The 15,506-nt window shown below is 40.9% G+C and overlaps 1 protein-coding gene across 3 annotated transcripts; it reads right to left on the reverse strand.

Moving 5' to 3' along the window:
• Positions 1-288: 288 nt before the first annotated feature.
• On the reverse strand, positions 289-11,730 carry nup54 (nucleoporin 54). Of its 3 annotated transcripts, XM_080017475.1 has the most exons (14): positions 11,677-11,730; positions 10,366-10,446; positions 9,815-9,850; positions 8,604-8,687; positions 7,349-7,507; positions 6,702-6,922; positions 5,865-6,052; positions 5,448-5,644; positions 5,305-5,359; positions 3,335-3,428; positions 2,479-2,586; positions 1,858-1,977; positions 1,009-1,119; positions 289-899 (listed from the first exon to the last, which is right to left on the reverse strand). In XM_080017475.1, exons 1-14 carry the CDS (start codon positions 11,717-11,719, stop codon positions 774-776), a joined length of 1,623 nt encoding a protein of 540 aa, XP_079873601.1. In that variant the 5' UTR covers positions 11,720-11,730; the 3' UTR covers positions 289-773. The 3 variants fall into 3 exon arrangements, with proteins under 3 accessions (XP_079873601.1, XP_079873602.1, XP_079873603.1); XM_080017476.1 differs by lacking the exon at positions 9,815-9,850; XM_080017477.1 differs by lacking the exons at positions 8,604-8,687; positions 9,815-9,850.
• Between the last annotated feature and the right edge of the window lie 3,776 nt (positions 11,731-15,506).

A 15,506-nucleotide genomic window follows, 5' to 3' on the forward strand; every position in this document is an offset into this window, starting at 1 on the left:
TCACTGACGACTGTTCTCATACCCATGTTGGGGAAACCAAAAAAAATTATAATTTCGCAGCAGGAAAGACTAGATTGACAATCCCTCGCATTTGAATAAAGGTAGAAATCTCAAAACGAGTCAACATGAAGACTGGGTGGCTCACGTGTTAATCAGCGGAACTTTTGACAATGGAAAATAGACAGGATTAAGAGGATGAGGGCATGTCAGATTAAGGAAGGTGTGCAAAATGCAGCAAAACAAAAAAACAAATAAAGATTCCATTCATCAGCAGTTGTTTTTTTTAACTTAACATTTTTTATTATTAAAACTATTGGGCTAGTTATGTAACCAAGGCAATGTAAACATGTATTTACAATCAATTCAACAAGACATACATTCCCTGTCCATACGCACATTATCCCGATTTGCAGCAGTGGGGAAAAGTTATGACACCATTCAATCTTTCCAGTAGAAATGAAAAGCAGTGAATAGTTTTGCTGGTGCAGATAATTTAAAGTGTGTGTGTCATGTAATTAATCGCTGGGCTGCCACCGTGGGCCTCCCTTTAAGAGACTATGAGCGGGTGTGGGGCAACTGAGGCAAATTTCACACCACAAAGAAGTAAAACCAATTCGTCCAACGACGGCGCCCTGCCCCTCTTTATTCCGTCAACGTGATGATAATGATTAGTAATAAAAGTACTTAAAAAAAAAAGAAGGAAGGAAGGAAGGAGACCCTTGTGCTTTTGAGGTGAATGCTATGTCACAGGAGGAGGCGGCGTTCCAGGGCGCTCAGCTGAGGACGCCCCCTCTGTGTCCGCTGTCGCTCAGCCCGTGCTCCACCAGCTTGATGTCCTCCAGGTCGTCTTTGATGACGCTGATCAGGTGGCTCAGCCCGTCCTGCTGCTGCTTGAGGTGCTGAGGGAAGAGAAAGGCGTTTTCACTTCATCCCGCCCAGCAGCCAGGACAAACAAAGCGCGGGCGAGCGGCCCGGGTCGGGCCGCGTCGCCGGGTTTGACGCGTTTACTTGTTTGATTTCTCGGAGGAGGTCCGCGTCCACGTTGTAGCGCTCTTCCGATCGCACGGCTCCGAAGTGGTTCTGCATCCGAATTTGGGACATCAGCTCATTCAACCGCCCCTGGGAAAATAAATAAATAAATAAATAATTATATAAATAAATAAATTAAATTAAAAAAAAAACCGGGGAGACATTTTGGGAAAATAATATTTATGCCAAGTTTAATGCTGTCTTCAGAACTGCATTACAGTAAAGCAATGCTATTTTCTGAATTCCACAGACTGCTCTCATCAATGCCTCTACCTGCTTGGACATTACTAAAGATTGTTTTTGGTTTCAGTGTAGGAAGGACTGAGCGTTCAGCTCTCTGCGCTCTGCGGGAGCAGCTTTCTGTGGACAAGTCCGACCTCATCTGGTCATTCCAGCAGTACGACCCTAAAAACACAGGTACTGGTCAACCACGCAAAACGCTAGGAAGGGCACAGCGATGGCCCCTATTTTTTTTTTTTAATGTACACATAAAGTGCATCAAATATCCAAAATAAAGCAATGCATCTATTCACGGCATAATATCAGGAAGGCCTCTTGAACTCAAGGCGATTCTAATTGCATTTTGTGTTATTAACAATAAGAGAGGAGCCGTCGCATGTGAATAATCCATTTCTCCCCGTTTCTTGTAGATCGTCTGCTGTAGTCAAAATGTTAAACGGAGCTTCTGCATTGATCTCTCACACACACACACACACACACACACACACACACACACACACACACACACACACACACACACACACACACACACACACACACACACACACACACACACACACACACACACACACACACACACACACACACCTTGAACTGTGTGGGGGCGTTGAGCTCAGACTGGATGGTGTCGAGCTGCACCCTGAGGTGCTCCTCGTCCACCTGGATGGCGTAACCACTTTTCCTCTGGATCTCCTGCTTTATAAGCACCTACCAGGAAAAGGGGAAGGAGCAAATATGAAGACAAGAAATGAAAGAAGGTGTGGCTGGGGAAACAAGGATGGGGGAGGGGGTCAAGACACTAAAATACCAGTTTATTTTCAACTGACCCAATGCACCGAAGTAAAGTGTCCATTAAGGAGCTTCACAAGTGATTTCAAGCATGTTAAACACAAACACCTACCTACATGAAAACAATTATTTGTAATTATTACTGCTTATATTTTTTTCAATCATTTGCGTGACAATCATCAACTTTTATTTCATCGAAGTGACAGACCTATGACTGGTGCGTGTGTTTTAATATGCGGCGCAAACGCTGGGAAAAGCAAACCGCAGAGAGCGCTTCCATAGAAACACACAGGCCATTTTCCTTTCCCGGGCGAAGAATTCACAGGAAACTCTGTGCTTCCGGAGGAACGCTCTTGTGAGACAACTAATTAAGTCAACGACATCTTTAAAAACGTTGCCGGGCGACGAGGCCTGGAGCACCTGCAGCACTCGATGAGAGAGGTCCATGAGCTTCCTTTTGTACTGGGCAATCTTCGCCACGGTGGTTGCCTGGTTCTTCTGCAGCTCACTGATGTCACTGGAGATGATCTGGGTTTGACAAAGAAAAAAAACCCGACACGTCAAGATCCGACACGGCAGAGGGCGCGGATGCAGAGACAAGAATTGCGTTGTCAACCGAGCTCTTCATTCTTTAGATGGGATCGATTGGTATTAAAAATACCAAGACAAAAAAAAAATGGTGAAATAGCTGAAACAGGTTCACGACAAAAAACTCGGGTGTTGATCGTTGTTGATAATTCAAAGGGCAAGCTGCCCGTGTCAAGTTGTACACAACATGGACAGAGGGGGAACAGCCAGATCCTCGTGTCACCGGTGCTACACTTTTTAAACCAAGTATTTGGAATACACACACACACGCACGCACACACGCACACACGCTCTCTGGCTAGTCAGCACGACTAGCTGGTGGTTGCTCTCAGAAGCTGGATATGAAACGCTCATGTGGGTTGTTGATTGAATAATAAATACTAAACACAATCTACTACTTTTATCACAATGTAAATTGTTGATAAAGAGGTTTATTGTATATTCAATTTCTTTTCTCTTTTCCATTTTTATTACTGTTGCCCATTGTTTTGACGTGGCAACACCGCAATTTCCCCCTGGATTGGAATAAAGCATATCCAAAGTATAGTTAGTTCGATTCAATCAAGTTATTCCAAAGACAACGCTGTATGAATCCACTGCAGAGCTGCGTTGGATGGAACCGTGGTAAATGTCCCAGAGTGTGAGGAATGTTCTGCATAATCTAGACAGTGAGTACGGCGTCACTCACGTCAACCCTGGTTTGATGCTGTTTGGTCATCTGCTCCTGGATCTTCAGTCTGCGGAGCAACTCTTTGAAACCCACCATGGGCACTGGTATCAATCTACAAAAGGGGGGACGACGACGACATAAAAAAATAAATCAATATATAAAAGTAATTTAACATATATACAACACATTATATCATAATGAGAACGCTTCTGGCTATGGTAGGGCTGTACCTCATAAGGAAAATACTATCGTCTAAGCCGCGTTTCCACCGCAAGTAGTTTTCGCAGGGACCAGGAACCTCTGGAGGAACTAAGTGGGTTTCCACCCCAGAGACCAGGGTCTTCATAGGTTCCGGGGTAGTACTTTTCAAAAGTACAGGAACTTTGGAAGTGGGGCTTGCAGCACTGAACATTTGATTGGCTGAGTACTCTCAGTACTTTATTTCAGCCATTGAAAAATAAATAAATACATCTGCAGGCACCACAAACAGACCAGTTTGTTTTTTTGTTCATCGCCTTGACGCATCGTTTGGCCGTTTAGCAGTGTACACGCTACAAGACAAAGCAGATTCTCTTCCCTTTGCCATTTTCATCACGTCCAAGAGATTTGTCTCGTGACACTTTTTTTTGAAACGTCAATCACACAATGTAACTTTTTTTTTGGAGGGTAGGGGTGGGGGGCTGTCAATTACACACCTAAGACAGCCAATGAGGGATCAATGTGATACTGGCCTGTTTCAACAGTTTTCTCGACAAGTAAGAGTAGGGAAATGACCCTCTCCATGGCACTTTAATTAAAAAAAATAATTATATATATATATATATATATATATATATATATATATATATATATATATATATATATATATATATATATATATATATATAAATAAAATAAAGATAAAATCTAGTGACTTTGAACGTAATGTTACTCAGAATGTCAGAAGCCAAATCACAGTTATGGGTGCTGCGGTGTTTGTATATTAACAGGGTTAAACCGACAAAGTTGTTATTTAGGCTACATATATAATCACAACACTGTGCAATATGATGATATCGTAAGATGATAGAAAAATGACCATCGTATATATTTTTGTAAATACCATTTGTATCACAATGTCACAAGCCAGCGGCAGAAGTGCTTTACACCAATATTTGATGACAGGGTGCTTTACGTGACTTGTTTACGCATGGGAGCAAGTGTAAACCAAATGGCGGAATGCAGCGCTCATAGGATGGATTATTACAACATTTGCTGTCGGCTCTCGCGCAGTGGCATCATAAGGTGAGGGTGAATTCAAGTTTACATCTTAAATTCTGAAACAATCTTATACCATTGGCGCAGTGATACAGGGAATGGCTTACGGTTCAAAACCGTGGTCGCTTGATACCGCCGAATACGTTAAAATGGTATAGCGTTAAATCCCTAAACACAACAGCAGCCATGGCCAAATGCCAACACTGCGAAGCATAAAGTTTGCACTAAAACATGTACAGTCTATATTCACACCTTCATCCATTGTTTATTTATCCCCTTGAGATTTTCTGTAAACAATCGTGCTAGAAATGGCATCGCTAGTTTTAGACCATTGTTGGCCATGTTTGTTTACTCTAAAGTTGCGTTTGATTGCGCAAGGTTTTCCGGTTTTGAGAGTCGGGAGTCTGTTAATCCTGCGTAGCCACAGCTCCGTGTCAACTCTTGTGTGGCTTCATGAGATTAGGACTCTGGTTGTTGGTGAATGGAATCTGTTAGCGTATGTTGGGTTGTTCAGCTCATCGTTGCTCACCACACACTATAGGAACAAGAGTGTTAAATGTATCATGATATGTCGTTATGTGTGGGGTATCTTACATTTTCACATCTATTAAAATTTGAGGAATCTTGTAGTGTGGTCCAGGCATTACCCATAAAGACCTTCGCTGTGTATGTCCGCAGACATTTACGTGTTCGTACGCAGAAGCACAAACAAGGCTTTACAACCAACTCACTTTTCAGGGTCGGGGTTATCCACCTTGGACTGCTCCCAAATGATAGGGTCCACTCCTGGGAAGGACATGCACAGCGGTGAGCTAATCTTCATTGCCCTTCGCAGGAGGGGAAAAACATTACGAGGACGCGAACACAAGCTCACCCGCAGGGGCGTTCTGCAGCAGCTGCTTCAGCTGCGTCTGAGAGAGCTCCGTGCGCGTGACCGACATGACCACGCCGAGCTGAGCGAGCTGAACCTTGACGTTGGGCTGCTCCACGTAGCTGTAGAGCGTGCTGGCGGGAATCCGCTTGGACGTGCCGTTCGGCGAACGCTCGACCACGTAAATAATAACCTCCGTCCTGCATGTGAGGACATAGGAGGAGATGAGGACAATCTACACTAAAGGTCCTTCAGTTAGTTTTGAAAAAATGTGGGCCAAAGCACAAATGGGCCTACATACATACGTATGTACGTACATACATAGATGCATGCTCTGGTAAACAAACTCGTGTTTATCTGGATACGAGTTACCAGGTCCAAGAGGTCACTTCACATCAAACATCTTATAAATTAACTCACTGGTCATCGGGCAGCGCTTTGACACCTTCTACATTGACGGAGAGCGTCTGGTTGCTTCCCATGACCTTGTGGATGGACTCAACAAGTTGCTGCTGCTGAGCACGCACGTCAGCCTCCTTTTTATTGAGAGCGAGAGCGACCAAGCCGTCCTCATCTTTACTGCCAGGGATGCAGCTGTAGCCCACTGCCTAGATGGAGACAGAGAGCATTCACAAGAAGCGGGAGAGAAACAGTGTTAAGACACCCCAAAAAGGTAGGAACCGATAAGCACCATAAAGCCAGTGAATGAGGTCTTCAAGTGATTTCAGATTTGTTGCATACACACAATATGAAGTACAATGCGTGAAAATGGTTTTGCTCTTATCGGGTTACACTCACTCATTGGAATCCTTAAATTACACCCGCAAATCGGAGCGCTAAAGACATTTAAAGATTCCCCTTTAGAAATTTCGAAGCAGGGCTGTCACATTCACAAAATTTTAGTTGAGGATCGTCACAGACATAATATCCCTTTATGCACAACCGTGACAATATAGCAAAGATGTGGACCCCAAAAAAAACAACTTGGTGATGCACGTGGCAGTCCAGATTTAGACTCAAAAAAGGAAATCCTCAGAATAAGGAAATTGTTTATCAACTACATAACTCATATCCACCTCAAGTGGTGACAGCAGTGTAAACGGTGGTATGGAGGCAACCAAAAACTGTCAAGTCTTAACGACAATTTACCATTGAAATGTTTTGAAACTGTCAATTTATTTTGGACAGCTATGTGGTTGATAATGTTGGTGTGGTCCTGCACACTAGTTCAAACCATTTGGCAATCATTGTGATTACCTTGAACCTGCAGAAGGGGTTCTCCAGAGTGAAGTCAACAGGTGGTGTGTTGTTGGTATAGTAGCCTTTGCCTGTTCCCCAGTAAGCCTGGAGTTGGTTCCATTTTGCCAAGATGGCGTCTCGCTCATCCCCCAGTAGTGTTGGAGCCGACAGAGCAGTCACCTGCTGGTAGAGCTGGGTGGGCTGAGCCTGACCCTGCTGGGCCTGCTGGCCAAATAAACCTACAACCGCGGCAGGGACAAGGACAAGAGTCAACCGGAGCGCAGGCGACCGCAAGGGGCGGCGCCACTATCGCCAAGTCAAGAGGAGGAACATATGTGTACAGCCATATTTTGTTGGAATGATTTTGAAATACTAGCTTAACGCGTTGTTTTCGTAATCGTTACGAGGCTTTAATACCATCTTAGCACCTTGCCTACAACCTCATGTCTGCTACAAAATTACAGGCGAACTTAAGTGTGATATTGCTTTTACATGATCAAGACTATTGCGGAATGAGATAGGATTATCATTTCTGTCATAAATTCACCTCCAACAAAAACAAAATAGTTCCGTGCGCATTGAAAAACAACTTAAGTGTTGTTGAACAAATGCTATGAACCTGATATCTAAGCACCAATGTCTTGTTTGTTGGTAAGGTTTCTGACCTGGCTGCTGCTGAGTTGGCTGGATGTTGAACCCTCCGAAGCCACCTAGACTGGTTGCTCCTAACACAGTTCCAAACCCTGTGGCCCCAGTAGCAGGCCCAGCACCAAGACCTGAAGGAAACCCAAACCCTTTGTTCTGGGTGTTCCCAAACAACCCTCCTACAACAGACACACACAAAAAATAAAGAAAAATCAAATCAGCTTTTGACAAAGCCACCATTTGTCACAATTATTTACACACTGAAACTTGAGACACACATCATTAAAACCTGACACCAATTTACCAAATCGATGAAATACATCTGCAAAAACAAATCAAACTTGGCGTTTAAAAAAGCAGAAAAGAAAAACGATTCTAAATATGCACATACAATCTGTGTTAATTTGGAAAGCCCCTCCCTTCCAAATGTTTAACTTAGTTACCCTATAGACCACCCAACCCAGAATCTCCCCCTCTCTCCCCCTCTCTCCCCCTCTCTCTCCCTCTCTCTCCCCCTCCCTCCCTCCCCACAGAGCTTGTTAAATTCAGGCAATGACAAACAAAAGACACAAGAGGGAGTCAGAGGGCAATAAATTATTCCCACACTTCATCTCCTTTTCCCGCTACTAATGCTGTTGATAAGATATCTTGTTTGAATTAAACCGCATGATGTGAATGATGAGCACAAATTGCCTTTTGAACAGACCAATTAAAAACAGGCAAGTTGCCTGTGCTATGCTAGGTATGGGTCTATGAAGTTTTTAACTAGGGCGTTTTAAATAGGAAGGCTACATTTAAATTAATTATGTCCGGGTATTAATTGCTCGGCCCAAACATTCAACCAATCAACTTGCCGTCAGTCCTACAGCCATGAGTAAAAAGATGAAATACAGGTACTCCTCACTTAACAGCGGAGTTCAGTTTCTACAACCAGGTCGTTAAGCGAATTGGTAGATAAGTGAGGACCCGTGTTATTTCTTGGTATGGGGCTGTGGCGTTTGTGTATACAGTGTATATAGTATATATAGACACTATATATAGTGTATACAGTATATAAAGGGTCATGAGATGCTTGACGCTGGGATGCTGCGGTATTGGACGCAGCCTACAATACCGACTGGTCGGAGAGCTGGTCGTAAGTCTGAACGGTCGTTAAACAGGTAGGCCGTTAAGTGAGGAGTACCTATATGTCTTTCATGGCTGTGCATAAATACATATTTAACCACACAAATTAACGATGGAATGAGACAGTTATTCAAGTCATCTAAAAGTTACCTGTGGTGTTGGAGGGTGCAAAACTAAAAGTGGACCCTGGCACAGCCGCAGATGTTGTATTAGTACCAAAGCCACCAAAAGCCCCTGTGTATCAGAGCACACAATACAGTAGACAAAATAGACACAAAGAGACAGAATAAGGAAAGAGAATTAAAAAAAAAAGAAAAAAGAAAAAAAGAAGACTAAAATTTCATACAAAACTATTAAAAAAGGAAGCTGAAAGTTAATATTATCCCAATCTAGCAGCAACAGCTACAGGCTTCTGACAACATTTACAATGTTCGGACACTGTATCGGATAAGGGCTGAACAATACATTTATAAGAAAATGACAAGATCAAAAATGAAATAAATACCAATATCGCTAAGACTGCAGCAGAGAATATTCATAATTTGAAAAATACTAGGACTTCAGAAGCGCAAGTAAGATCAATATGTGGTGCGGTTTAAGCAGCCACATCTGTCTTGGGTCTAGGTAATTGGGCCCAGGATCAGGGTGGCTGTCCGCCTGTTGCTTGTTAGTGCAATCTATGAGCAACAAGTATAACCCCCATCGCCATACACACGCAGGAGAGGGAGCCCCTGTGATGACATGTTTTCCATCTGCTCCAGGCTTATTCCATCTTGCCCGCTCTCTACAATAATCTGGCACTTTTTAACCCCATCTCCTGTGTCTGTGTCGGAGGGCCCTGGAAAAGCCACTCAAGTGGCGTGTGGCAGGTGGAACTGCCACATAATTGTATTCTGGAGAAATGCTTCAGTTACACCAGAATAGCAGTCTGTACATACAGATTTTTGGCTTTACTAATTACATCGAAACCACCAGGATACTCAAGCCACAATATCACCTAAATACAAATCCATATTTGATTTTTTTTATTTTATATTGTTCAGCCCCATCGGATAAGATGAAATTAAATGAATGTGGCCACAATACAACTGCACAGTTTGTCTTATCACAGGAAAACTTGAAACCAATTAAGTTAAGCGGTAAAGAAATAAATGTACCACATAAGGGTGATATGGGAAATTAAGATGCAAATTTCTTGACATTTTACTGATGAAGCAAATCGAAAGGGTCAACTACCTGTGCTAGCTAGGCTATTAACAAAAATAGAAAACAGTGTCAGTGGTGGTAGCTGTACCAATGCATCCCATATTAAAGCCATATTAAAGCGGCATTTAGGCCTAACCCCTTAAAACTAAACCCACCAGCAGCGGTGCTCCCGGCTCCCAGCCCCCCAAATCCTGCAGCCATAGAAGGCGGGCGGCAAGAAAGAGAGAAAGTGACATGGAGCAGTTAGATGGTACAATGAACAGTCCCAGAATGAGTTCACAAAAAAAATGTTGATCTGAAAGCCTTCCCATAAAAGCTTTGGTTGTATAAATTGTTAATAGGGAGTATTATGTTGTCTAGATAAAAGCTCTGGTTCTATAAATTGTTAGTAGGGAGTATTGGGTTGTCTATCTTCACATTTCACCATCTCATATACTGTACCCGACTTAATTCACACACAAAAATATTTATGATTCCCCTAATTTATAACTCCTCATTGAAATGTTATCCCCGTAGATTTTTCTGTTTTTACCTTTTATTGTAATGCACACTGACTGAAAATACAAAAAAACAAACGACTGCTCGACTTTAAGAATCAGAAGTCGACTGACAATTTGAATCATCGCCTTTAAGGGGGCAGCCCTAGTAATAGAATGTATACCAAATTGCTATTCATTGCTGATAGTGGAGATTGTGTGTGGCTCACCAGTAGTGGTGGAGCCAAACCCGAATCCTGGAGCTGCAGCAGCCGTGGTTGCGGTCGCCCCAAATCCAGAGGTTGTAAGGGCTGTGATGGAAGCAGAAGACAACAAAAACCATGTGCTCAGAAAGATCCTGATCACAGTGAAACTGTGCCAACATAGATTTATGCTCCATTATTGGTTTTGAGTGTGCAAAACAATATGAGTAATTCCATCCATAAATGGTTCAAGTTCTTTCTTCCTAAATAATGCCAGTATGCTTAATTAGCGTTAGACTGCCATTTGTTCTGAGAGCGCTTTAAAGTGGAAATCCATAAAATCGTCTGTGTTGGGTGGATTACACTACAAATCTTACCCCCTTCCCCAAATCCTAGTTTACCATTGTATTTGTTCTAAGACACTTTCGTTTCTCAAACATTTTTCTTCTTAAAAATGTCTTCCTCACTTGAGGAGGTAGGGATCGGGGGCTCTCTTTGCTGAATGTTGATCTATACAGCCAGTTTCCATACAATTTTCTGACCACGTCCAGCTATGCTGGGAGCTCAAAGCAGCTGCCTTAAAAGCAGTTTGCATTCTTGGCAGACCTGGCCGCCAGCAATTGAAACAGAATATAGAGGAGCGAGTACATACTTGAAATACATTGAATGGGTGTTTCTGGTGGCGACAAAAACAAAGATCAACAAAACACGTTATGATACAACGCCATTGCATTTCCCCATCAATATTGTTTTGCCAGGTTAGGTTTCCCAACCAGGGAGCAGGTGTGAGTGAGGGGAGGGGAAGAGGCGTGAAACACGGAGCAAAGTGGTGATCTTACTCCCGAATCCGGCGGCGGCGGTAGTGGTAGCGGCGGCGGTGCCAAAGCCAAACGCGGTGGACGCTGTGGTTTTGGCACCGAACGAACCGAACGAGAATCCAGTCGAGCCTTCATCACAGAACAGGGGGTTAGGGGCGGGGCGTCAGTACGTCAAGAGAACAGCACACAGTCGCCGCTACACGTTGTGTTTTCTTGATGGATGAAGCCGGTTCGATGAAAACAAAACAAAAACAAAACAAAACAAAGCAAAAAAAATTCCCAACTGCACGTTCGAGCCAAAGCGTCAGCGGTTAGGTCGGACATCTTGCCCAAACATTGCATTTCTCGAAGCTAAGCGTTAGCCGGCTAAGGTCGGCGTCCACTCAAGCTCACCCTTATACCCGATGTTTTCGTGGCACGTTTGTATTCTTTTTTTTTTTATGTATGCCCTTGAACATGCACACCCACGACCGACCGTCACAGCAAAATACAGATGACAAAATCCTTGAAAAAGCCGTACCTGCCGCGGGATTAGTGGTGGCGCCGCCGAAGTTGAACGCCATGTTTGTGTCCGTCCACGCGTCCCTCTTCTTCTACGGTGGTTATTTCCGGTCGGCCAACCGTCTCATTTTGTTGGGTACTGCCCCCATCTGGTCGGCCTTCGTAAGAACGTCAATTACTGTTGTAGTGTGTGTTGTATACAGCGTTCCCCTTTTTTTGTAGGTTTATTGTATTGTATTCCCTATTTTCTTGTTGTTGTTATTATTATTATTATTATTATTATTATTATTATTATTATTAATAATAATATTATTATTATTATTATATGTTTCAATTTTTTTAAGTGTTTTAGGTTGATTGTAGATTGCCATTTTTGTATTTTCTTTTTTCTATTACTTTATTATTATTATTATTATTATTATTATTATTATTATTATTATTATTATTATTATTATTATTATTATTATTATTATTATATGTTTCAATTTTTTAAAGTGTTTTAGGTTTATTGTAGATTGCTATTTTTGTATTTTCTTTTTTCTATTACTTTATTATTATTATTATTATTATTATTATTATTATATGTTTCAATTTTTTTAAGTGTTTTCGGTTTATTGTAGATTGCCATTTTTGTATTTTCTTTTTTCTATTACTTTATTATTATTAGTATTATTATTATTATTATTATTATTATATGTTTAATTTTTTTAAAGTGTTTTGGGTTTATTGTAGATTGCCATTTTTGCATTTTCTTTTTTCTATTATTTATTATTATTATTATTGTTATTATTATTATTATTATTATTATTATTATATGTTTCAATTTTTTTAAGTGTTTTCGGTTTATTGTAGATTGCCATTTTTGTATTTTCTTTTTTCTATTACTTTATTATTATTATTATTATTATTATTATTATTATTATTATTATTATTATTATTATTATTATTATATGTTTAATTTTTTTTAAGTGTTTTAGGTTTATTGTAGATTGCCATTTTTGCATTTGCTTTTTTCTATTATTTATTATTATTATTATTGTTATTGTTATTATTATTATTATTATTATTATTATTATATGTTTCATTTTTTTTAAGTGTTTTGGGTTTATTGTAGATTGCCATTTTTGTATTTTCTTTTTTCTATTACTTTATTATTATTATTATTATTATTATTATTATTATTATTATTATTATTATTATTATATGTTTAATTTTTTTTAAGTGTTTTCGGTTTATTGTAGATTGCCATTTTTGTATTTTCTTTTTTCTATTACTTTATTATTATTATTATTATTATTATTATTATTATTATTATTATTATTATTATTATTATTATTATATGTTTCATTTTTTTTAAGTGTTTTAGGTTTATTGTAGATTGCCATTTTTGTATTTTCTTTTTTCTATTACTTTATTATTATTATTATTATTATTATTATTATTATTATTATTATTATTATTATTATTATATGTTTAATTTTTTTTAAGTGTTTTAGGTTTATTGTAGATTGCCATTTTTGCATTTTCTTTTTTCTATTATTTATTATTATTATTATTATTGTTATTGTTATTATTATTATTATTATTATTATTATTATTATTATTATTATTATTATTATTATTATTGTGTGTGTGCGTGCGTGTGTGTGTGTCACTCAAGTCAACTGAAATCCCACGTCAGAATGTTGGTGACACTTCAGGGGGGGATCTCTTGTGCAATCCAAGTTAAACCATTCAGCGGAAACGTGGGTGATGGTTTTGATCCCAATCTGGGTTCGGTCGAATTTGTGCACCGTATGGTTTTATCCACGCGTCGCCATACTCTAGTGCGGACGTTCTCATTGGACTTTAATATTTGTGACCCACACAAGACGATCCACCAAACGTGCACCCCGGGCCACACATTTCTCCCTATCCACCAGCTTGTGTGTTATCGACCAAAAAATACAGAACGATTTGCATCTACGCGCGACACGCCCTGTACCCGTTCGCACACGTGGGTCACGGGGTTTTCGCACGTTCGCGCGTCGCCTCCCGTCCGTTTGTGCTCGGTTTACTTGTAGCGTCAGTGTTCTTTTCCGTTTCACAATTCGCGCCGCAGACTCTCCGCAGAACGAGGTCCGCCGACGCGGGGTGCAGTTAGCAGCCGCGCCGGCAGGCAGTGACACCGTCGTGCGGATTCGCAAACCCCTCTGTGTTTTTGTGGGGTGTGACTTTGCGCCACACCAGTCCTACAACAATAAATTAATACACGTTTGCGGACAGGGGCACGTGTGTGGATCGTCTTTGCGGATTGTCTTCCGCGGGGTTACGGATACTGAAGTCCAATAAGACCTTGCGTACCTTGGAATGCTTTTATTTTTCAGTCCCACGTCCGAAAGTCTGAAGGGGGGTCCGGGGGTCGTATACTCTACACTTGAACTGAAATGCTGAGCCGTGTCCTGGAGCTTCCTTCCTTTTTTTAAAAAAAATTCCAATTCGAATGTCTCTTAACTTTCCATATCCTTTATTCCATTCGGTATCGTAATTTAGTCACCTCTGCTGTTGGAGTTCCACATCCGACTGTTTTTAGAATTTGATAAGGGTGGTATGATGGTGTACTATTAATTTAAACTCAATGATCTTGTTAAACAAACATGTACCGCTTCAGATGTTTTCGCTGACATATGGTGTTTTTAACTGACAGGCAAGTGAGTGACCATTCAAAAATAACATGCTGCCGACCCTGCTGGGGTCATCTGGCAGCAGAGCCCTGTGTCAGCGGGTTATTAGGCCTATCCTAATAATAATAATAATAATAATAATAATAATAATAATAGCTTTATTTATATAAGACCTTTGAAAACACAGTTCACAAAGTGCTTTGACAGATGAAATAAAAGCAGAGTGTTAAAATCATGAACTTAAAAAGACAAAGGAACATTAATAAAGTAATTAATTAAAAAAAAAGGAATGAAATGAATTAATTCCGTTTTCAAGGCGGATAAAGAAACAAATAAAAAGATACAATATTATAATAAGAAATATAAATAAAAGGAAAAGAAACAAACAAACAAATCAATACATACATGTAAATAAAAACTAAAATAGACCAAGAAAGGGGGCGATGTCACGTAAAAGCAGATTTATATAAGTGGGTTTTGAGAAGTGACTTAAGAGAAGTTACTGACTCTGCCGGCCGAGTCTCCTCAGGCGGGTCGCTCCAAAGTGGAGGTGCCCTGACAGGAAGAGGCGCCAATACCGCGTATTAGGAAGGGTGACTCCGGTCGCCAACCCCTGCCCTTCACTGGAGTAGCACATGCTCTACTACGTCCGGTTCAGTACACGGAGTGTTCTGTGTATCCTGTATCGCCGATTCTCAAACGAGGTGTTATGCTTTCTCACCAGTTGGGCTCTTGACCAACATGAGCACGTACCCAAAGGATGTGTTTGCCATTAGTTGACAATATAAACAAAACATTGGCCACCAGATATACACATACATATACTGTAGATAGATACAGATGAAATCAGGCAGGAGTCTCCGTGGGCTATGATGTTCGCGGATGATATTGTGATCTGTACGAGAGTAGGGAGCAGGTTGAGGAGAGCCTGGAGAAGTGGAGGTCGTGCATTAGAGGAGAGGAATGAAAGTCAGCAGGAGTAGGACAGAACACAGGTGCCCGAATGGGAGGGAGGGCGGCGAAAAGCTGAGAATGCGAGCAGTGGAGGCGGAGGAGAAAGAAGAAAGAAGAGGAAGAAACAGTCCTTATTTGTCACACAACACACCACACTACAACACATGCTTGCACACACACATGCACATGCTTTGACGGTGGCCGGTGAAATGGTTCCTCTGCATTTAACCCA

This window comes from Zeus faber (assembly GCF_960531495.2).
Source record: "Zeus faber genome assembly, chromosome: 17".
Taxonomy (NCBI): Eukaryota; Metazoa; Chordata; class Actinopteri; order Zeiformes; family Zeidae; genus Zeus; species Zeus faber.